At 38.6% G+C, this 22,930-nt stretch overlaps 1 protein-coding gene across 1 annotated transcript in view; it reads left to right on the top strand.

Annotated features, from left to right (window-relative positions):
* Positions 1-22,930, top strand: part of LOC149302910 (uncharacterized) — a 132,960-nt gene that overhangs the window by 29,512 nt on the left and 80,518 nt on the right. The window contains exons 8-26 of the mRNA XM_089481700.1: positions 439-524; positions 1,152-1,420; positions 1,523-1,661; positions 1,926-2,149; positions 2,632-2,880; positions 3,555-3,821; positions 4,283-4,459; positions 5,055-5,259; positions 5,460-5,611; positions 5,834-6,001; positions 7,204-7,378; positions 8,619-8,820; positions 9,239-9,324; positions 10,051-10,319; positions 11,214-11,357; positions 11,632-11,787; positions 12,097-12,345; positions 13,055-13,321; positions 14,133-14,309. Coding sequence (XP_089337826.1) covers positions 439-524; positions 1,152-1,420; positions 1,523-1,661; positions 1,926-2,149; positions 2,632-2,880; positions 3,555-3,821; positions 4,283-4,459; positions 5,055-5,259; positions 5,460-5,611; positions 5,834-6,001; positions 7,204-7,378; positions 8,619-8,820; positions 9,239-9,324; positions 10,051-10,319; positions 11,214-11,357; positions 11,632-11,787; positions 12,097-12,345; positions 13,055-13,321; positions 14,133-14,309 — 3,661 coding nt within the window. The remainder of the gene's footprint in view (positions 1-438; positions 525-1,151; positions 1,421-1,522; positions 1,662-1,925; positions 2,150-2,631; positions 2,881-3,554; positions 3,822-4,282; positions 4,460-5,054; positions 5,260-5,459; positions 5,612-5,833; positions 6,002-7,203; positions 7,379-8,618; positions 8,821-9,238; positions 9,325-10,050; positions 10,320-11,213; positions 11,358-11,631; positions 11,788-12,096; positions 12,346-13,054; positions 13,322-14,132; positions 14,310-22,930) is intronic.

Genomic DNA, 22,930 nt, shown 5'->3' on the forward strand with positions numbered 1-22,930 from the left:
AACTATAAACCATGAGGTCATCACGTCCTGTTCTCAGGATCCACATGATTAAGATCATCCATAAATGCTTTCCCCCTTATATATAAGGTGCTAGTTGTTGATTTGTTCAACCAACCAGCTTGACCCACCAGCTACATGTAGTTTCAACACATGAACACTATGATAACATAAGCAATGAACCCCTTTTAAAATAAGAACAGCATTCAAAAGGTGAAAGCCTGCTGGCTGTTAATATGACAAATGCACACAAGATTTCCTATTTTGTCTATAAAGTAAAACATTACCATATTTTTCTCTAGATCGATTATAGGGACATTCCTGTTATCACATTCCATCTAATAGGCACTTTTTCCCGATAGTTTTTTACAATTAAATTGTTATTTAAATTAATAAATTGTCAAGGACAGAGTGTGATATATTGTGTTTTTATTTTTTCAGACTGATTATGGTTGCAACATTGAAAAAAATAGTGTGTGTACATACCACCCTGGGGCCGTGCACTGTGTGAGGAGCATTAAGGCAAGGTGAGCTTCAAGTATTCCACTGAAGAGACCACAGAACCATACATTCCTTACCTCTCTGAGGTTTTTGGTGCTTTATGATCTCAAAATCTCTGTGAGGGGGTATGCCAATGATCCACAGCTTTATGTACTAAAGAAACTTTTGTATAGCCTGAATGGAAGCCATTAATTCCATAAGTGGACAATGGCTCAAGAAAAAAACAGAGGGACAACCTAATAAAAGATAGGTTGGAAAAGCTGCTTGAAATTTACAAAAGATATTCTGCATCAGGTAATTTGGTCCTTGTTGGATTTGGGATTAAAATGTCAAAACTGCACATGACATATCGTGTATTTGATATTCTGCCTCCCTGGCAATGGTATCATAGACAAATTATTAGAAGTTCTATCCAAATCGGACTCAATGCGTCTATATTATATTTTAAGGTTGTTACTTTATGTACAAGTTAAGCCAACAAAATATTGTTCATATTAAGAAAAAAATTGATTTGGATTCCCTTCTTTTCAACTAAAATCTGTGTGCATCCCATTCATAGGCAATGCATTCTCTGTTGTTGGGCTTGAAAATACTAGTGCTTTGGTCTTCCAGGAATTGTCTTTGAGACCTGTTTCTCCTTTTTTTGTTTGTAGTCCTCAGTATGCAGCAGGACAACAGTGCTGCTATGACTCTACTGGAGCTCAGGTGCTCACCAGTGACTCTCTAGGTGGTAGTACACCTGATAGAGGCCACGACTGGGGATCCCCACCATACAGGAAGCCCCCAAGGGTGCCAGGCTTTTCCCACTGGTTGTATGATGTAATCACCTTCTATTACTGCTGCCTGTGGTCCGATAACTGCAAGTATTACTTGGAGCTCAGACCATCCAGTGACTGTCGCACATACAAGCCACCAAAAGTTGGTATGTAAATTATCTAAAATCTGAAACAAACTGTTTGTTTTGATGTAATGTAAGCATGTTTACAAAGTATTTCATGGAAGTAACTGTCACTTTCTGAAATAGCTTCTGCTTTTGGTGATCCTCACTTTCTAACGTTTGATGGTTTGCAATACATGTTCAATGGAAAAGGGGAATACACATTGGTCACTACCTCTGACCACGTTTTGGCTGTTCAAGGTCGGACAACACCCTTTGAAGGTAGGTTATTTAAGAACTGCTAATGAGACCATAACTAACTAGTTTAAATAATCGTAAGATGTCTGGAAAGAGTAGAGTCTAGACAAAACAAGGTTGTATGATAAAGACTCCAGTATGTATTGAAAATTAGAGAACTTTGGGGACTAGGCTGTGCCTTTAAATCTAAAGTAAAATATAACCTGATAATTTTTTTGGAATATTCTTGTGGTCAGTGATATGGTTTTTAGGATCTGTGACACCTGGAGTAATACATTTAATAAAATCTGAGACTAATTGTTTATTTTTTCACTTATACGGAAGCAGGTCAGGGCAATTCACATAGAGCCACTTCTGAAGAGATAAACGTGGCCAGCTTTTGTTCAGTGGCCATGAAAGAAGGTGCATCTGATGTAGTTGAAGTACGTCTAAAGCAGAAACCATTAGAAGAGCTGGAAACCTTACTTAATGGAGAGGTGATCAGCTTTGACGAACAAAGTTGGCTGGATTTGAAAGGTCAGTTTTCATTTGCCTCTTCACTGCTTTGTATACATGTAAGCTGGGAGGGTAGGTTGAATATTGGAGGGGGCACTGTGCTGTATAATGCCTTCCTGCCATTAATCTATATGATTATTGAGGCTAACCACCCTAGGAAAAAACTGTCCAAGCATCCAGTATATGGGACTTCTCAGGTATTTGCAAATGCTTGCCCGTTCTTGAAGTACTAGATTCCTCCTTAGAAAAAAACAACCTTTTATGTTGCCTTGCTATGTTCTGTTTGTTGTATACATACCTGCGAACACATCATAGTTTTGGTGAATGTTTTTTTGCGCAAGCCTGCAAAATAGAACCATGTTTGGTGTTGCTTTTTAGCGCCTCTAATCTAGTGCATTGTTGGAAGTCCTACTAAAATACGATCTGCATCGTACTATTATATTGTAGCAAGTAATAATAAAAAGTAAACATTACTAATAACATTTGCTTTTCATATTTCTCAGGAGTGTTCCTTTACTCTGCTACTAAGCAAAATGTTACAGCAATGTTCCCCTCTGGGGCTGGGGTGGAGGTGAGAGCAAGAGGGGGATTTTTGGCTATCAATGTCTTGCTTCCTGGTGAATTCCTGAACCGAACTCAAGGGCTTATGGGAGTCATGAACAATGATCCTGCGGATGACTTCACTTTCCTTAATGGCACGATATTGAGACCTGATGCCACCCCCCAGGAGATATTTCAATTCGGTGCTGAATGTAAGTGAATATCTGCACACAAGATGGCGGTGACAAGCATTTAATATTGTATGCATAAAGTTGGATGCTTGTACAACTCAACCCACTAACAACAACTGTCGAGGAGAGATTAACAAGATCTATGAATTACATTCATGCTATATGATTATGAGATCTATTAAGGTATAAATAAAAAAGAATTAATGCAACATTCCAGTCAAGCAATTTGCCAGATTAAATAATTTTACTTGTTTTAAAGACTATAGTGTGCCTTTAAGCAAATGTATGATTAATTATACTAGTGCAAAGAATAGAGAGTATCAGAGAGAAGCAATAAATAAATCATCATTTTTTTGTATTTTTGTGCAAAACAAAAATGTATGATGCTCCTGGGGGGGGACATAAGATCATCTCTTTTACTACTAAGGATATAGATGCTTCTTAATTATTGAACTTACACTATAATATATTTACTACTATCACTTCACTTTGCATTATTAAGGGCCAACTGATGTAAGTAAGATAGGGAGAGGGGGGGGGCATTGATGGAGTCACAGCAAGATAATAAAAAGAACAAAATAGCACACACTGAAAATAATAGAAATTAGTAATTTATCAGAATATTTATGTTTTTGTCCCTCACAACAAGGGACTTTTATCAAGTGCAAATGTTGCATATGTTTTGTATTTTTTAGGGGCAGTAACCAATGAGACCTCTCTCTTTACCTATGACTCTCCACGGCTCATCAGTGACTACCAAGTTAAGCATGACCCTCTGTTCGTACCCACATTTTCCATTGAAGAGGATCCAAATGACCCGTTATATGCAGAAATGATATCATTATGTGGAAATGATACACTTTGCAGGTTTGATGTCCTCAGCACAAAGGACCTAGATATTGGCAATGCCACAAGAATATCACATCTCAGCCACATCAGCTTGGTGGAAAGCCTTCAACCAGGTGATAGAGCCAGACAGGATATTTAGTACACTTATCTCAATGTATTCAGTTTATAGATTTTTCATTCTTGAAAAGTGTATAGCATTAATTAAAAGAACAAACATTTTCCCTGGTTAACCTCAGAGCCCTCAGGTGTCTTAAAATCCAATGGAATACTCGCTGGGGTTGGGGGGCAACACTGTTTCTAGTTGACTTAAAAGTTATAAATAACTTGTATGTAACATGGCAAAATATCTGAATGTATTGATTTAACAACACATCATTATGAGCACATTTATTGTGCAGAATTGTTGTTCACGTAACATACATGCTGAGTCTGTACGATACCGGAACACACATGTGAATAATCCGCAGAGAAGATGTTCAGCAAGAGAGAATGTCATTTTAAGAGGTCATTTGCGAGGTAGCGCCTTGCCATGTGTGAATTTCCAGATTATCGTTAACCATCTCTTTCATGTCAGTGGTCTCCTGTGGTTGGCTGGCACCCCCAGCAAATGGAACAAAGAATGGGACAGCATACCTGGAGGGATCTGTTGTCACATTCAATTGCAACAAAGGTTTTATTCTCAGTGGATCTATGCACAGAACCTGCCTGTTTAACGGGACGTGGTCAGGCGATCCAGCTCAATGTCTTTTAGGTAAATAGTGTTTTTTCTTACATTTTTAGATAATATTGCTGTGCATAGTTTGAGTTTATTTTGCATTTAGCTCATATAATTATACTGTATGTATATACAAAGGTGTAAAAGCAATATGATGATAGTTTTCATGGATCTGTTTTACTGTTATTTTCACCAAGGTTGTCACCTTTTAATGTTTTTACGTAATTTGATTTCAGTGCATTACACTGGTATTTCAGGTCCCTATAAAATGCTTGTTGGATGGTGAAACAATATCACACGAACACAAAGGAATTGCAATGAAAAATCTTTGTCTTTGTTTAAGACTTTCTTATGCCATCCCTACTCTCTGGTAATGACAAGGAACCCAGGCCCGTGTTTGTAATTGAATATTGTTCTATAAAAGTTATATTTTACTTTTCTAGTGTATATCAAATCAGCTCGGCAACAAAGACAACAGCCCTAGAAAGTACTGTTTGTATTTGATGTACTAAATGTAGCATTTCCAAAGTTGGGAAAGTGGATATGGATCTGTTTAAAAAGACTACCCTGTTCATTGGGTGTTCACTCTTTCAACGTATCGTTGGTTAAGGTATTTATTAAATTCTTTTAGGAAAAACAGATTCGTGTGCAAGTCAGTGTGGGAAGGAGCTGGCGGAATGCTCTTGTCACGTGACTTGCGAAAATCTTGGTACCTGCTGCTCCGACTATCGCAGTTTCTGCGTCCGCATCGCCCCAGAGTCTGGCTTGGTCATGGGAGGCAGGGACTTTATGGTTCTGAATGTGACCTTCAGTAACAGCTCCGATGTGAAATGCAGGTATATTAAAGGTCTTTACAAGAAGAAGCACCCAGCATTCTACACATGTTAAAAACAAAGAAAGGCATAAAGACAAAATTAAGCCTAACATGGCCGTTAGTCTTAATCAACTGGCATCAACAGTGATTTAATGTAGGAGAAAGATACATTTAATATTGCAGCCCTTTGGGGTTTTTTGTTTTTACATTTTTTTTCTATAGATTCAACAATGACATAACAAGGAATGGCTATATAGATGAAGCAGGGCACGCACACTGTACATCTCCTCTTCTATACGAAACGGGTCGTATTCGCTTTGAAATGTCTGTAGATGGAGGAAAGACGTATCCTCGCTTTGGCACATGGCTGTCAGGTGATTGTATTCCTTTGTCGCTTTTTATTTATTCTGCTTCTTATTAAAAAAAATATTATCCCTTAAGTAAGATTTGCCTAGAATTGCACATGATATGTATCTGTGTATTCCCATATTTGTCTCATGTTGTCGTATTTAAAATGACTAAATACATGTGTTTTCTATTTTGTTACCTGCTCAGACTATAGAAGTGCATTTTCACAGAAACATCTACTTTTTCAGTGCATCCTGGAAAGGTGTCAGAGACTGAAAAATGCACCTTGGTAAATGACACAAAGTGGCAATATTACGGCACTCCAAATACAGAAGGCACTCTGACTGTTACATGGGACCCCAAGACATTCAAGGAAAAAATGGTCAATATTGAAGTCTGGGGTTACCAGGAATTAGGTAATTGACATTGCTGATATCTGTATTACACAGTTGCAAAATACACAGTCATTCAAACTTTGAAATGCCCCGGACAGGACAATGTTGTCCAACATGTCACATAGAAGGCTGCATATCATGGAGAAACATAGGGAGATCTGTGAAGGAAGACTCAGTGAATCGATAGGACTCTCAGGGCACCGCTTGAGCTGCATTGATCTGAAACATTATCAACTATTTTGCTTCCAAACAGATAAAACAAACCTGGGGAAAAAACAAAGTGTGTCTAAAACGCTCAAGTGATAGTGAAGCTTCAATCTGAACTGTGATACCCTTATTCACAAATAAACATATCAAGGAAACATACAAATGGAAGAATACTTTATCATATGAAGTATATAGGAAGGTGTCCAAAAATGCATAAAAAGGTACAACCTTTTAAAAAAACTTTGAAATTTCCTTTGATTTGCAAAAATCCTAAACATAGGATAGTGTTAAGCCTTAAGTGCAATATAGGAGGTCTTTCTGTAGGTTTCTGTAGGGATGCCAAGTAAATATCTTGAAAGCTTCCCAGTGTGGTAATAACAGAGCCTCCAAATAAGGAAAGAGCCAAAATCAAAATATAATTTAATAGTCGCAAATACCTTACATGAGGGTTTGCAGAAAAAATCACCAGCTATGATGAACAAGTCAGCAACATGATGTCTAGCCTGCTGCGATGGGTGAAACGCGTTGCTGACTTGTTCATCATTGCTATGTTTAGGATTTTTACAAATCAGAGGACATTTCCAAGTCCTTTTAAAGGTTTCCTATATACGTCACATGGTGGGGGACACCATAATTCTATTGTATTTTATGAGAAGCGCATCTTTACCATTTGTTTTTTTTTTAGATAAAACAAACCTCTTAACTCCTTGAGAAATCTAATTTCTCTTCTAAGAAATTGCAATTATTCTAAAACTAAAACTCAAATGAAACATGCCCAAGATCTCTCGCTCAAATGTCATGTTTATTGAAACATAAAGTATTTTAATAGAATAGCATAGATTCTGATTAATATAAAAAGGCTTTATGTTGTTACTTAGAGTGACAGCTGGATGATTCATGTAATCATATGGAATATGCTGCATGTTGCACTAATATTGAAAACACTTGTTTTTGCCTGGTTAGTCTTTATGTAATATTTTTCTAATGATTGTGTACATTTCATTTTTACATTTAAGGTGTACCTTATTCCCCTTCCTGGACGGCATCCTGGAACTATTTGTATTCTTTAGCAAAACATCATGACAATAATGGGTCTTTCACATTCACCCCGGTGCCTGCTAAGCCAGAACATAGTATATTTGAGTTTGGAAGTCTGAGAATTAACCCCAGCCAGTATGAAGATGGACAAATGTAAGTTATTTTAATAACGATCTGCATCTAAAAATGCGTAACCTAAGTGATGGGGTGCAGTGGGTTTTAGTAATATTACTGAGCAAAATACATTAGATTTTATTTAAGTAGATGGAGAGGTATTTCTAGATCGTGACTGTGGACCAATATTTTAAGACAGTAAGAAGTTGATACGAAGGTTAGGTTAGAGTTAAATCTAGGTGGAGGTCTTTACTGGGGTGTTTTTATGATCATCATCTATTAAAATCTATTTGTATCATTTTTTTTACGACAAAGAAATATATCGATATCAAGAAAAAATGTGTAAATGCATTTCACACTGTGTATGCATATTATTGAAACTTTCAGGGTTACAGAACACTGTGATACACTTTAAGACACCAATACTTGTACTTATTTTATATGTTGTTAAGGCCGTACTCAAGGTTTGCAGAAAGACTTGTGAATGGGATTTTGTGTTATCCCCCTTAGTTGGTATACCATTTCACAAAGTTACCTAGCAAGTTCAGATCAGTGAAGCTGGATAACATATTACTTGCTCCACTGGGCATACACAACGTCATTGACAATCTATGTCAATCTATGTTTGTGTTTTTGTTCCTTATATTGGCTAATAAGCAGAATTGCCCCATTTGTGGGTCTTTATGTTAGCAAACAATGCAGAGAAACTGTCCTCTAAAATATATTTAAATACCTGTGATGAAAGATGAGGTCTTATTCGCCACATTGTAAGTTAAATGTGTATTGTGGAAAGTTTAAACTCAAAGATTGTTACGCACTTCAGAGGACCAAGGTTCACCTCCAAGAATGTCTATGCGAGCCCTACATAGTTCAAATAAATGCAGAGTGAAAATGTAATCACAAATGAAATTCAATAGAACTTGCCCTTTTAACAATTTATTATGTAAAGTGAACTATGTCCTTTTTTAGGAGAATATTGGAAATTTAATGTTTCAATCATCTCATCCTCTCAAATATTAATAAATAAATCCAAGAATCAGTACAGGGTGGCCTCCAATGTCTGCGACATTATTTCATCAGAAACAAAAGCTCAGTTTTGCCAAGGGTTCTGTAAATTTCCGATGAAATTGTTGCCGTTTATATTGTGTATCTGATCAATAAATACAATAATTGTATACTTTTTAAACTAGCAAAACATAGGTAATGAATTACATTATGATCACATCAAAGTTTTTGGTGGCAGTCTTTAAAAGGCTCAATGCTCTACAATTTCTTTTAGGGATGTACATTCACTATGGAGCGTGGACCATGCCATGGCTTGGCATCTTGGAGAAGACTTCCGAAAGGATTCTGCTGGCTGGGCACATGAAAAATGTCTGAAATGGCACGAAAGCGACATGAACCTTCCCAACTTCCTACCGGAGATTATTGACTGTCCTTGCACACTCGCACAGTCCCGAGCAGACACTGGAAGGTTTCACGTATGTCATGTGATCCTGAATGCATGTTTTTGTACACTGACCTATAGTTTTATAATATAGTAGTAACTCAAAGTATACAAAATGAGGAGATCGTAAATGTTTCAAATGGGGGACTTGAGTAAAAAACAAGATGTTTATGTCATCTAAATTTATTTTTAATCTAAAAAATAATTCTACAAGTACTACTAACTAGATGACAAAAATGACAAAAAATTCAGAAGGTGTAATCAGGAACCTGGAAGGTAAAATTGACTCATTACAAATCTTAAGCTTCTGAGCTTAAGTTATGTGTCTGCAATTCAAAGTGAATGCCACGGTGCCAATGCCCAAAAGGTTTCATCCATATGGAATATTGTTGACTAAAGCAGAATAAAATAGAGCATTCTGATTTGTATATGTCTTCTCTTTTGTACTGCAGCCAGATTATGGATGTGACATAGAGACGGGCAGCGTATGTACTTACCATCCTGGGGCTGTGCACTGTGTGAGGGGGATCTATGGCAGGTAACTTTCTTCTGTCCTCCTTTATGTTTAGACGAAGTACTGTATCACCATAGCACTGATTTATATATACCTCTCAAGATCCTTACATCAAAATGAACATCTTATTTCCGCAGCACCAGAATATATTCACATATCTTGGTCTTCAAATGTCTGTCCTTACTAATCTTTTCCCTCTGCCTGCGACTCACACCTCACCTCCTTTCACCTCGTCGCCTGCCTTTCCCATCTGCAAGATCTTTTCAGAAGGTCCATGTCTCGCAAACCTTTTCTAGATTCCAGCCTTTAAGAGATCTTTAAACTGCTCCTCTCACAGAGATCATTAAACCTCAAACCAACCTAAGCTACTTCTACCTATGTTATAAATGAAGGGGTTCCTTTTTGTGAATAACAATAAGTTGTATAGAACCCTACACTAGGTTTTGTGTTGGACATCAGACAAACAACTCTATGGAAGAACACATTTTTAGACTTTTTAAGATCAAAAGTTGGTACTCCTTTCTTTTCATGCACAGCACTTACTTAGTCTTTAGCCTCAAAGTATTACCGAAAACATATAAACCACAAGGAAACATGCTGCAGTAATACCTCATTCATATGATACTGCCAACATAATCTTGGAACCGTATACAAGATGTAACATAAATCTGATGTACACATGGATTTTGTGTTCTTTTGTGTGCATACCATCCAGCTTGTGCTCTCTACAACCTGCCTGCCTCTCCACAGCCCACTATACGCAGCAGGACAGCAGTGCTGCTATGATTCCAGAGGACTGCAAGTCCTTACCAGCGACTCTCTAGGCGGGAGCACCCCAGATCGAGGCCATGACTGGGGATCCCCACCATACAAGAAGCCTCCCAGAGTACCAGGTTTCTCACATTGGATCTATGATGTTATTAGCTTTTACTACTGCTGCCTGTGGTCCCATAACTGCCACTACTACTTAGAGCTCAGACCATCCAGTGACTGCCGCACATACAAGCCACCAAAAGTTGGTATGTACTACTCAGGATCTGGGTGTAAAGTATATACCATAAACTGTTTAGGGTTCAATCATTACAAGTACTTTTACTCAACAAAGTAATGTTTTCATTGTTCATTCGTATGATCCATGCCAAGTGACTAATACAGGCAAACACTGTGAGCGTTATACCAATGATCTTGCATATTTAATTTAAAAGTGAGCGTGTTTATATGTATACAAAAATATATCAACACAGCTGGTACATTAAATGAAAATAAGGATTTTTGAATCAATTTATATTTATTTCAGCCAATACAAAGGCAAATAGGTATTACACAGGCTAGCATATAGTACTGTAAAATAAAATTGAAATGGCCCCCTTAGTGTGCTCTATCATTCATTGTTGTACTTGTCTCCGGCTTGTGACACCAATGACATTTTATGAGCGCTGAAGTCTGATTTGGGGACCATCAACATAGCCAAGCTTTGCACTGGTAAAGTCTGCAGTTTTCAAGTCAATATTGCCATCTAGTGGATATTTTGTGCATTGTAGCCTTCTTCACTGCCAAGATAATCTGCCTATTTAGGGTAGCTGTAATGTGCTTTAAATATACATGGACACTTTAGGGGTAATACGGTGTATAATAAGCTATGGTTTGACAAAGAATAATTGCAAAGCATTTAGTTCAGATAGTTTTTCCTGACATGAAATTTGTGTGTAGTAAATATTATTTTGTATACATGTTATACATGCATTACTTGTTGTTAGAGGAAACACATGCAACATACACACAGTGTGATTAGTTAACAAAGGAAAGCATAATGTCAACGTGCTTGTTATCGCTTGTACTCTACAATGCTATGAAATGTTTTGAAGCTTTATACCACCTCTGTTCTACTGTTGTCTCATCTAATAATTTTACAGCATCTGCATTTGGGGATCCTCACTTAATCACTTTGGATGGGGCAAATTTCACTTTCAAGGGTAAAGGAGAGTACACTTTGGTCACATCACCTTACACATCTCTAAACATCCAGGGCCGGACACAACCTGCTACTTTTTCAAATGGTATGTACCGTTAATATACTATATAATTAAGTGTATAAATAAATATAATAAAGGTACTGTGGAAAGTAATACAATGCTTAGGAAACTACCAGCCAAACATATTGAGGTTGAATGTATGCTTGATGTTTGTCTGAATCTGAAATACACTGGCAGATTTTCTTTCTTTTTTGTTCTTCTGGATATAGAAGAAATATATGCCTTATTACGGTTATAATCCAGAGTGCAATGGATCTCCTGTTTATAATTTCTATAACATGCCTTCTTTATCTACAAGGATCTGCCAGTTCTGTAACTGGATTTTCCTCGGTGGTCGTGAAAGAAAATAATAGTGACATTATTGAGGTACGTCTAGCTGGAAATTCACAGAGACTGGAAATCCTCCTGAACAAAGAAGTTGTCAACTTTGATCGGAGTTGGATCGATCTCAGTGGTAAGCACATGCCTTGGTACATTTTTGAACTGAATTTCCCTGAATTGTCTATGCAATACACAGGGTCATGTAAGATCTATATACACACAGTTCTCTCCTTTTATCTGTTGGAAAAATGAAAGCATTCAGAGACATGCTTATAAGACAAGCTCAGCGATTACCACCAGAGACAAATGCTAGTTAGATTTTAAGTACTTTTAAGCATTACTCCTCCTCATTACTTGTTTGGTTCATAATTAATTAATTATTCTGTTAGGTAAAACATCATCTTTTTTATTTATTATGCTTATGATATTATTTGTGTCTTAGGGGTATTTCTGTATTCTGCTACCAACCAAAATGTCACAGTGATGTTCCCTTCTGGAGCTGGAGTGGAGGTTAGAGGAAGAGGAAGTTTTCTGAGTGTTACCGCTTTACTACCTGATAAGTTTATGAACCAAACACAGGGGCTTCTTGGAGTGATGAATCATAACCCATTAGATGATTTTACCTTTAGAAATGGGACCATCCTACCGCTCGATGCTTCCCCTCAGGAACTCTTCCAGCTGGGTGCCGACTGTAAGTGATGAATAATTTGTTTGCCATATATAATGGAATGGACTGGCGTTTGACTGAGTGCGAAGAAAGTAAAAACATGCCGTATATAGAGTCTATGGCTTCTACAAGTCATATAGGGGAATGGGATTTCTGTCTGCTACAGTATTAGTACGTGTGCTCCACACCCTGTTAAAAGTAAGTTCAAAAGATGCACTTCATCCTGTGCATTATGAGAGGCCATGGCATTGTGGAATCCCAATCCAGCCCAATATTTATGGCATGTTGCCCATATTTTGTTTTGTTGTTTCCTTTCGAGTGATGTGTTTTGGGGTGGTACCTTATACTTAATACAGTTTGCATGTTTTTCCATCTTGCGTTCCTTTGGATTTGCAGCCGCCTTTCTTTCTGTATTGTTTGTTATCCTAACGATGAGATGATGGAATAATGAATAGTTTGCGAAAGAAAGACATCATTCAATTCATGATCAAATCAGAACAGGACGAAATCTGCAGGATGTTTTTCATCTCTGTTTCGAAACAAACCCTTTAGCACCACACCTTCCATTGTGCTTTTATTAATAACAAGGCGCAAAAACCTTATCATCTTTCTGTGAAATTATAGGAAATAGTATTAACGCATGATTTGTAAATCTGACTTCACACTAGTCTATTGAATATTTACTTTCTTTTATACAGGATGATAATTAAACTAACCATTGTATTCTTTGTAGGGGCGGTGACCAACCAAAGTTCTCTCTTCACTTATGATTCCCACTTTCTAATAGAGACTTATAAAACAAAACACGACCCACATTTTTTGCCCACTTTTTCTGTCCAAGAAGTCCCCAATGATCCAATCAAAGAAGAAATGGACAAGTTATGTGGCTCAGATACATTCTGTAGGTTTGATGTCCTCACTACCCGGGATCTAGGAGTAGGAAATGCAACCAAATTATCCCACTTTTACCATGCGAGCCTAGTGGACAGTCTGCAGCCGGGTAAGACAATCTTCTCTATGCTTCCCTGTGCTACATTTTTTAAGATAATTCATAACCAGGATCCATTGTATTAGATACAGAAGGTGGCATGTACATAGCCACCCCACATACTCGGTTGTTTACTTGCACATATATGAACTTTATTACCATAAAAAATAAGATGGATCGGTTTTAGGGCCCGAGTTTTAATGTCCTGGTCTGGACACTGGAAGTAAGATTAGTGTCCTGGTCAAAATTGTCCTGCTCCTAACCCTCCTAAAGCCTAATATCTTCCCTCCACATTATATACTTAACAGCAGTCAGCTCCAGCCCTAGCTCTGTGAAGGCTGTGAATGGGGCTCTTTCCTGCCACTTACCTTCCACTGCTGACTCCTGTCTGCCATATTGGCCCTGGTTTTCAATTCTGAAGCCAGTTTACAACAGGTGCGGACTTTTTTAAAAAGCATGCATCGCTGTTTGATATAAGTAAGGTTGGCTTAATTGTTTACATTTAATGCCATTTAAATCTCCATTACACTGAAAGCAAGCAATGGCTTATGTTACATAGTTACATAGTTATATAGGCTGAAAAAAGACATGCGTCCATCAAGTTCAGCCTTTTCTATATCTGTTAATTTGTTGCTGTTGATCCAAAAGAAGGCAAAAAACCCCAATTTCCAATTTTGCACTAACCAGGGAAAAAATTCCTTCTTGACCCCAAAATGGCAGTCATATTTCTCTTTGGATCAATAAGCTGTTTATGCTATCGTCGATATTTCTATTCCCTACCATTTTTTTTATTAAGCTCTCTCCTCTGTTCTTTTATGTACAGTGGTTTCATGTGGGTGGCTGAAACCCCCCACCAATGGGAAAAAGGAAGGGACCAGTTATCTGGCAAGCTCGGAGGTGAGGTTTACCTGTAACAAAGGCTATGTGCTGGTTGGATCTTCTAAACGCACCTGTCAAATGGACGGAACATGGAGTGGCCAAGAGACCCAATGTGTACCTGGTGAGTATAATATTCTTCTTACTTTCTCTGCTGTTTTTCTTGCATGTAATATCTTCATACTGTTCACTATTCTTTATGTGTTTATTAAAGAATGTGTCTGGATTTGACAGCTTTGTGATCTGGTTTCTGCTTATTTCTGTGTGGCATGGTGCAGATGTTAACAAACTTTACATGTTTCTGGTGGCAGAGTGGACTGATGGCTGATGTGGCCTGCAGTGGGCTTTACCATTCTCTAACATGCCAGTGACCTTGTGCACATCAGAGCAGTGATCAACACATTGCAAGGCTATGTGTTGTGCATGCATTTCCCCTTACACGTATTAGGGGCTTTTAGGGGCTTTCTTACAAAACAAGTATCAGGCCATAGACATCCCTGATCTATGAGCAGATAGTATGGGGTTTTACTTGGTTGTTGGTGTTGGTGGTGAAGGGACAATATCATGTTATTCAGAAACAAAGCTCACCCAAATATCTATTTCCCCAGCCACAAGAGAGTAAGCTGGTGGCATAAAGACGCCACTAGGTATCAAGCCATGAATTCTGAGATAACTAAACTATGGAGCTAGCAGAAAAGTGGATGCAGAAACAAGTTAAGACACACTAACACAACATTTGCACAAACTGATTATTTTCTTGTTGATTCATGCTGTAAAATGACATTAGTCCATATTTTATCTATGTACGCCAAATGTGCGGTTATATTTATTTTATGTGTGTGGTGTCTTACTTCATTTTACCTATGTCTTTGTACATTCCCATCCAGTCAATAAGCACTTTGGGGATACGGTTTCCCAACAGGGCAGCCTCCAGTGGTTGCATTCGCTATAGTGCTCAGATTCCGATGTGCCCCCTGCAGGATTATACTGCAGAAACTTCACAAATGAGTTAATTGCCTGTTTCTTTATCATACAATGTAACTAATCACTTAACAGTTTCCAGTGTAAGGAATTTGTTCACTGGTGTCATTGCTTTTTGATGAACAGATCCTATTTTTCTTTTACGCATGCATATAAATGCAGTTCCAGCCAAAATAAGAATAAATACATCCTGAAAACATTATTGTGCAATATGAGGGCCCAGGGCAAGCAAAGATTTTCAAGGCCCTATGCCGGTGTTTTAGCCCTTTCTTCAAGTTGTGGTGAATGGACAATACAGTAGACTGCTGGAATATTATTCATGGTGACCACGTGACTTCATGAACGCATGCACTTACTGCAATGTGAGGAAAAGGCTTGATCTTTCTTCACTTCTTCACAGGGCCCAGTTCTCCCTATCGGCTAGAAGGCTCTTACAGTACATATAAGGAAAAAAAATATGATAGATAACATTATACAACTGAAGAGATCTATAACCTCCTTATAACAGGGCTAGATTTATACAAAATGTATTTATATAAAAATGCTCAACAGGAACATTCCACCTGTTTTTATACTGACTATTCCAAATTTAGAGCTTTGGTCCCAAATTGCTCTTTATGATTATGGTCCTTCATATTATTAAAACATAATATATTTATATATATATATATATATATATATATATAATATCTTTATAAGAATGGATGCCCCATGACAGTGGGCAGGATGTAGGACAACATGGAGAAAACAAGCAGGAGGAAAACCTGTTCCTATACTATATTACAGCTCAAACTATGGGCTCAATCATCAAAACTTAAATACTAACGCAGCCTGTAAAATTACACATTATGAGGAAAGCCTTTGTTAAAAATATTGTAGAAGAAATGCAACCAGAATTGTTTCTCCATGTGCATACTGTGATGTGTACGCAGTGTATAAGCCATAACGAGAGAAGTATTAATCAAAGCAAATGACGTTCCTCTGTCCCTCCCTGTCTTTTCACACACCGTATCTAAATGTTGTCTGTCCCCACATGAAGCCTCCAGCTGTCCCCTCTGCTCAGGCAGAGGGTTTAGAGATAAGCCAGACTTGGCTATAGTTTAAAGACTGCTGTGTGTCATTTATCCAGGCTTCCAGACAAGAGTTTATTTTTCAGGAGCTGCCCAACCTTGAATGTTCCAAACTTGTCGCGTGGCGCTACTTAGAGTTGAGATGAAGTACGCTGAAATAGAAACATGATGAGCCGTCATGTGTTATAGTAAAGAAACACTATAATTTGTTACATGCTTATATGGGATACTTATAGGGTTTAATAAATACATGTATTAATGGGAAAACAGGTTAAAAAATCTATAGGTGTTGGTCCTTTTAGGAAATTATTTTGTAAAAAAGGACATAAATTTGGATTTCCTTTTTTTTATTAGCAGCCAGCGTTTATAAGTTCTTGTGAATCTTCTTGAGGCCTTTCTCTTCAGTCCTCTTTTGGATGTTACACATGCTGCCTTTTCACATGGATTATTTGAAAAACCTTTAAATATTACACTTACATAAAAGATTTTAAAAATAAATAAATAAAACATGGGGTCACTTGGACCCCTTGTTAATCAAGGGGCAAAGTAATATAATAAAAAAATTAAGTAACTTTTAAAAAGTCCCACAGGTTGTCATTCAGGGATGATTATGGAAGCCCTCAAAAAGCAGTAACCCATGGGAAAGCACAACCAAATTAAAAAAAAATGGTAAAAAGAAACAATATAATATAGTAAATCTTATTCAGAGCTGATGGCAGTGGATTTCAAAAGGGCTGCAAGCTACATAGTAGCAAATACTCCTGAGCACCAGCGGCTCCAAGTGGTTGGAGGATATATTGCATGCTTCATAAACTATATTGAAAGCAATAGACCTACGGGGAAACAGATCCCAGACCCTTATACCCTATTATGTTTCCTAGGACGGGTGGTGTTCAATTTCTCCCCAACTGGCAAAATCACAATCTACTACTTAAAAGTAATATTTATGACTGTATCCATATTTACTAGACAAAAGACGATAGAAAGTCCTCTTAGCCTTTATTACTTTGGTTTTTCAATTCTTTTTTGTGCTTATGGATCAGTCATAATCATGTTATTTGTAATTAATCTTAAAGGCAATGGTCTGCTTCCCATACTGACATAGATTTTTCCTGTAGTGCAATGTTTTTGGCCTATTTCCAACCAATTACATCTACTTTGTAATGACCCCTGTATACAACCTTTCTTTAGTACCCACTTTAAAATAATAATAAGTATTATACATTTTAGGAGTAAACAGGTTTGAAGTACCCATGGACCATCCAAAAGTAGTCCATGGAGTAAATAAGTATATTCACAAGCATCATGTTGTAATGACTGTTGTGTAGATGGATGTATGCCTTCCATCACTGGGCAGGTATTTCCTTCCAGACAAACTAGGTATGTAGCTTGGGTTCCATGTTTCCACAGCAAACTGGCCATCGCCTGTCCTGACCTGTGCCCTGAGCCTTCAAACTTTATCATAATTTATAGTGCCCAAAAATGTGGCCCAACAATATGTTGGGTTATACAAAAGGTGTATAGGGCTCTGATCATTAAACTTAATTTAAAACAATCCACGTATACATAAGAGCAGGAATGCATATGTATGTATGCAACATTTCATTTCATTTTGCATATGGTTGATACTTGTGGCAGATGGGTGGTTATTTCATGCATCATCTAAAATGATCAAATGCATTCTGCCTGATTACATCGGCAAAGTTGTGCGAATTAGGAAAAACATTTTTTTTGTGGAATCATTTCTACATAATGTACTAATTTTTAATTAAGCTATTAGCAATCATAGACATGTATTAGAAGGAATTCTTCCTCCATAGTTTAGGTTTTCATTAAGTAGAAACTTTTTTTTTTATAAAAATTATTTTTTGCTGTGACTTGATTTGGTTTAACTGTTTCATCCAATGGAAACTGAGATCACGCAATATAAGATATTATATAATATATAATATTATTTTAGAAAAATTAAATCTAACATACTGTAACGGGTTCACCAAGAGAGCTGTAGTAACTCCCAGAGATCACCCACATGTATCCTCCTGTTGTCCCCGGAATAACTTCCAGCACCAGCCAGCATGCGCACCTTGGAACCCTGCTATGTGTACCCAATAAGTAGACACAACTACCTTGAACTGAGTACAGCAGGAATGAACAGTTTATTGTTGTAAAACAACCACAGAACTTCATTAACATAAATTAACATTGATAAACAGGTAGACAACCCAACCTTTAATCCCCTTTAGCTACTGAATATCCCCCTGGTAGCCATCCTGTTAATGGGATTAGTTTAACAATGGAGTTCCTGCCTGTTTGGCAGCCAGGCTGGAGCCATCTCTGAGTACCTTGTTTGACAGGTCATTCTGTCACATATCTCCCCTTTTAAAAAGAAGACTGAACTGGGGCCAGACCCCAACCGGGTCTGCATCCAGTTCAGTTGGGGAGCGCAGCTCCGTCGCTCCTAGAGTTGTGGATGCAGGGGGCTGGCAAAGGGCACCTGTCCCACTAACCAGTCCTGGGGTGCACTTACAGACTGGGGAGTTCGGGTCCCAGACGAGGACAACAGTCTCACTCGCCAGGGCAGGGAGACAGGGTCCATAATATGTGGGTAGCAGGCTTGCTTTCAGTCCTCTCCAGGGGCCCCAGTAATGGACAGTTCCGTCACACACTCCATCACATATCTCCTTTTTCTGGGGGAGACTGACGTCTGATAAGACCCCACGCGGCTTGACTCCAAAGTCAGTCTGTATATCCGGACCACCACTGCCAGCCACACATTGGTACTCCCCAAAACAATTTAACAAAGGACCAGTACTCACCCAGCCGCACTCTGCTTCTCCTAAATAGTGTAACTGCCGCTGGGGAGAAGGGCCAAATGTGCCTTCTCCCTGGAGTCCTCTCAGCCGCTGGGGAGAAAACAGAGCGGCTGGGGTTCCATATGGGGTTCTGGGCTGACTGCTCGGCACCTCTGGGGACTGCAGGTGGCGACCATAGTCCAATCCACCTGCATGGTACAAATGTTTGTATGATCCTCGGCGAGGGGAGGAAAGCCACATGCATCCCCTCCTGTATACTCCATCTGCTGGGGAGAAATGTCGATCTGCCTCTCTCCCATTGCTAACACTTCTGCTGGGGATACAGGATCCATATAAATCACTGCCTCTGGGCAACATTGGGGGGTAAAGCCAATGGAGCTGGGGTCACAGAGGGGAGCGGGCAGAGGCCAGCGGCATTTGTAAAATCCAGTGGCACCACCAACTCTGTGGCTGCCTGACCGGACCCTCCTTGGTTACTGCGGTCAGGCTTGGGAACAAGTGGAAGGGGTGGGCAGAGGCCAGCAGCGCTCTGCCTCAAAGCCAGCAGTTCAGCTGGGGGATGTGGCTGGGACATGCAGGGGGGTTCTTGGTCAGTTTCTGTGCCATATTGCGGGGAATAGGGAAAAGTGTCTGGGGTGAGGGAAGGGAGTGGGCAGAGGCCAGCTGCGCTCTGCTCGGATGTTTGTGCTTCTGGTGGGGGCACAATACTCACAGGATCCACCGATACTTCCATGGGCTCCCAAATTCTCGGTCCTCTTGTAGGCTTTCCATTATAAATCCCAGGCCGCCAAAGTCATCGCCCTCTGGCATGTAGTCATCCTTCAGCTCTGGACACCACTGCACGGCCTGCCAATACAGGGCCCGGTATCCACAATCCACAGTCATTTCAAGTGGAAGCAACTTCTCCAACTCAGCCACCAAGTTCTCTTGAGGCTGCTCTCCCAGGTACTGCATTCGCCAATCTAGTTGTAGCACGTACCATTCCTTGGAGGATGGGACGACTATTCCCCGGACACCCTGGTCCACTCTGAGAGTCTTGCAACTCTGCTGTGCACCAACACGTCTTGTAGTGCTGGAACCATCTTTGGCTTGCTGCTGGTATACCCGCTGGTACTCCGCTGGGACGTTTTCAAGGAGGATCCCGCCGCTGCCGCCAATGTAACTTGTTCACCAAGAGAGCTGTAGTAACTCCCAGAGATCACCTTCATGTATCCTCCTGTTGTCCCCGGAATAACTTCCAGCACCAGCCAGCATGCGCACCTTGGAACCCTGCTATGTGTACCCAATAAGTAGGCACACAAATACCTTGAACTGAGTACAGCAGGAATGAACAGTTTATTGTTGTAAAACATAGACTGATATAGCCACAGTCTACTTCATTAACATAAATTAACATTGATAAACAGGTACATGTGGACAACCCAACCTTTAATCCCCTTTAGCTACTGAATATCCCCCTGGTAGCCTTCCTGTTAATGGGATTAGTTTAACAATGGAGTTCCTGCCTGTTTGGCAGCCAGGCTGGAGCCATCTCTGAGTACCTTGGGGCCTTGTTTGACAGGTCATTCTGTCACACATACCATTCTAACTTGTATGAAAATAGATAGTTGCTCCAGCAGAAGAGAGGAATAGCCAAGAGCCATAGTATGTATCTCCTTCTTCTCCATCTGCATGGAGGAAATGTGAGGAAAGTAGCATGAAGAAGGGAACAGGGATTTAACCAGTGATCAGGAAATTGGGCAACGTAGAATCACAGTCTCCAGTACATATGGTCCAGCTCTCTAGCTACACCACTAAGATGCATTAGGGTGATATTCTCATAATCACCAAGTGTGTGTATATACACAACCGTTCAAATGTTGGGGTCACTTACAAATTTCCTTGCTTTTGAAAGAAAAGCAAATTGTATCCATTAAAATAAAAATAAGTGGATCACAAATACAGTGTAGACTAGTTAACGTTGTAAATGACTATTGAGACATAAACATCTGATTTTTAATGGAATATTCTCATAAGCGTACAGAGGTCCTTTATCAGCAACCATCACTCATCACTCCTGTGTTTCAATAGCATATTGTGTTCGTTAATCCAAGTTCTGATCATAAGAGAATGCACAGCTAGACATTTTCTTGTTTTCCATGAAAACAGCTAAGTGACCCTAAACATTTGAAAGGTAGTGTATATATATATATATATATATATATATATATATAAAGTCCAAAATTAACAATTGCACACCAATTACCACTTTTTTAGCCCGGTGTCAAGTAGCTGCAACAGCAAATCATAAAACATCCAAAAATAGTTACCGGCACTCCAGGGACTTCTTTAAATAATCATTCGAGAAACTGCAGTTTTCTAATCAACGTTTCAGTCTGTTTATTAGACTTTCATCAGGACATCATAATCAGGATTATTTAAAGAAATCCCTGGAGTGCCGGTAACTATTTTTGGATGTTTTATATATATATATATATATATATATATATATATTTATATATATATATATATATATACATATATATCCACATATTCGTATTCACTGGCAGAGAACTTTGGTGGCTATCCCTCCATACAAACTTGTTAGTCTTTATATAAGACATCTTGTTTCTTAGAGGAAAAAAGTAATACCTACATTTGTTGTTACCAGAGGTCAATAATTAAAATTATGTTTGAAGGTTAATGAAGGTAGTTAATAAACTAGTACACTGGTGTACTTTACTAGACTTATTTAAAATGTTTACAGAATGTATAGTTAAAAAAATGTTTACATGGCATGTTGGTGTGACATGCCTCATCTTTTGACGTCGCCCCATATACTTAAAAAAGAGTGTGCCGTAAGACTGTAAAAGAGAACTCAGAGTAGTGTCATGCACAGACACATTAGGAGACATCACTTGCATGGAACCATCAAAGCTTAAAGAGAAATAAGTGCCCAGAGTGGTCTTCACTTTGTTCCCATGCATGTGAAGACACATTCCTATCAGCAATACATTACACCAATAAATACATTGCTGACTCTAGCAATAAATATTTAATAATTAATATTAATGAAGACAAACATTATTCACTCTATTCATTCAGTGAACTATTTTTATTGAGCCAGTAAAACCGTTACTTTGATGTGCTCCCATGACTTCTCCAGGAATCCGGCCTGTTGTTTTGACTGTAGGAAAGAATTGGTCTGGAAAAGGCGCTGTCTGCTATCTGCAAAGCTTTGCTTGTTACTTTAGAAAGATATTTTCTTGTGTTGTTGTTGAAGGGAACAGCTGTGGGACAAGAGGTTAAACAATTCATTCCTCTAGAAGATAAAACAGAGCGGTTTTCCCACAGGAGCAACTAGAGAGGATAGGTTCTTCTAAAAATACAAGTCCCACCAGTTCTGGCTAGTTATTTATTAAAATAGCAGTTGATGATCAACAGAGAGATTGACATCAAGCATTGCACATATTCAGCTGTGAAGAAATGTACAGCAGGGTCTGAAGAATGAATGTCTGGCTGCATCTTACATTGGTTTTATAGAAAATAGAACTCTTGAACATTTTAAATTCTTTAAGGTATTTTAAGCCAAGGACCAGTCAAACGTAAATAGAGATATAATAGCTTAAAATCAATACAACCAATATAGCATGTTTGGCATGCATGTTTAGTGTCTTTAAAAATATGTAGTAACACATTGACAAGTAATTTTAAGGACCATCGTGGAGGCCCTTTCTTTACAGAAACCATGGGTCTTTAAAAACTATCCTTGGCCATGGTTGCCAATGTTCTTCTCAGGTCCCTCAGAAATGAGGATCCTATGACACACCCAAGCAGAAGCACTTAGTCTTCAGGATTATAAAAATATATGCTGGCTGCAGTGAAAAAGGTCTTGACATTAG

This window comes from Sceloporus occidentalis, unplaced genomic scaffold (assembly GCF_023333645.1).
Source record: "Sceloporus occidentalis isolate IW3139 unplaced genomic scaffold, rSceOcc1.0.p SCAF_16, whole genome shotgun sequence".
Taxonomy (NCBI): Eukaryota; Metazoa; Chordata; class Lepidosauria; order Squamata; family Phrynosomatidae; genus Sceloporus; species Sceloporus occidentalis.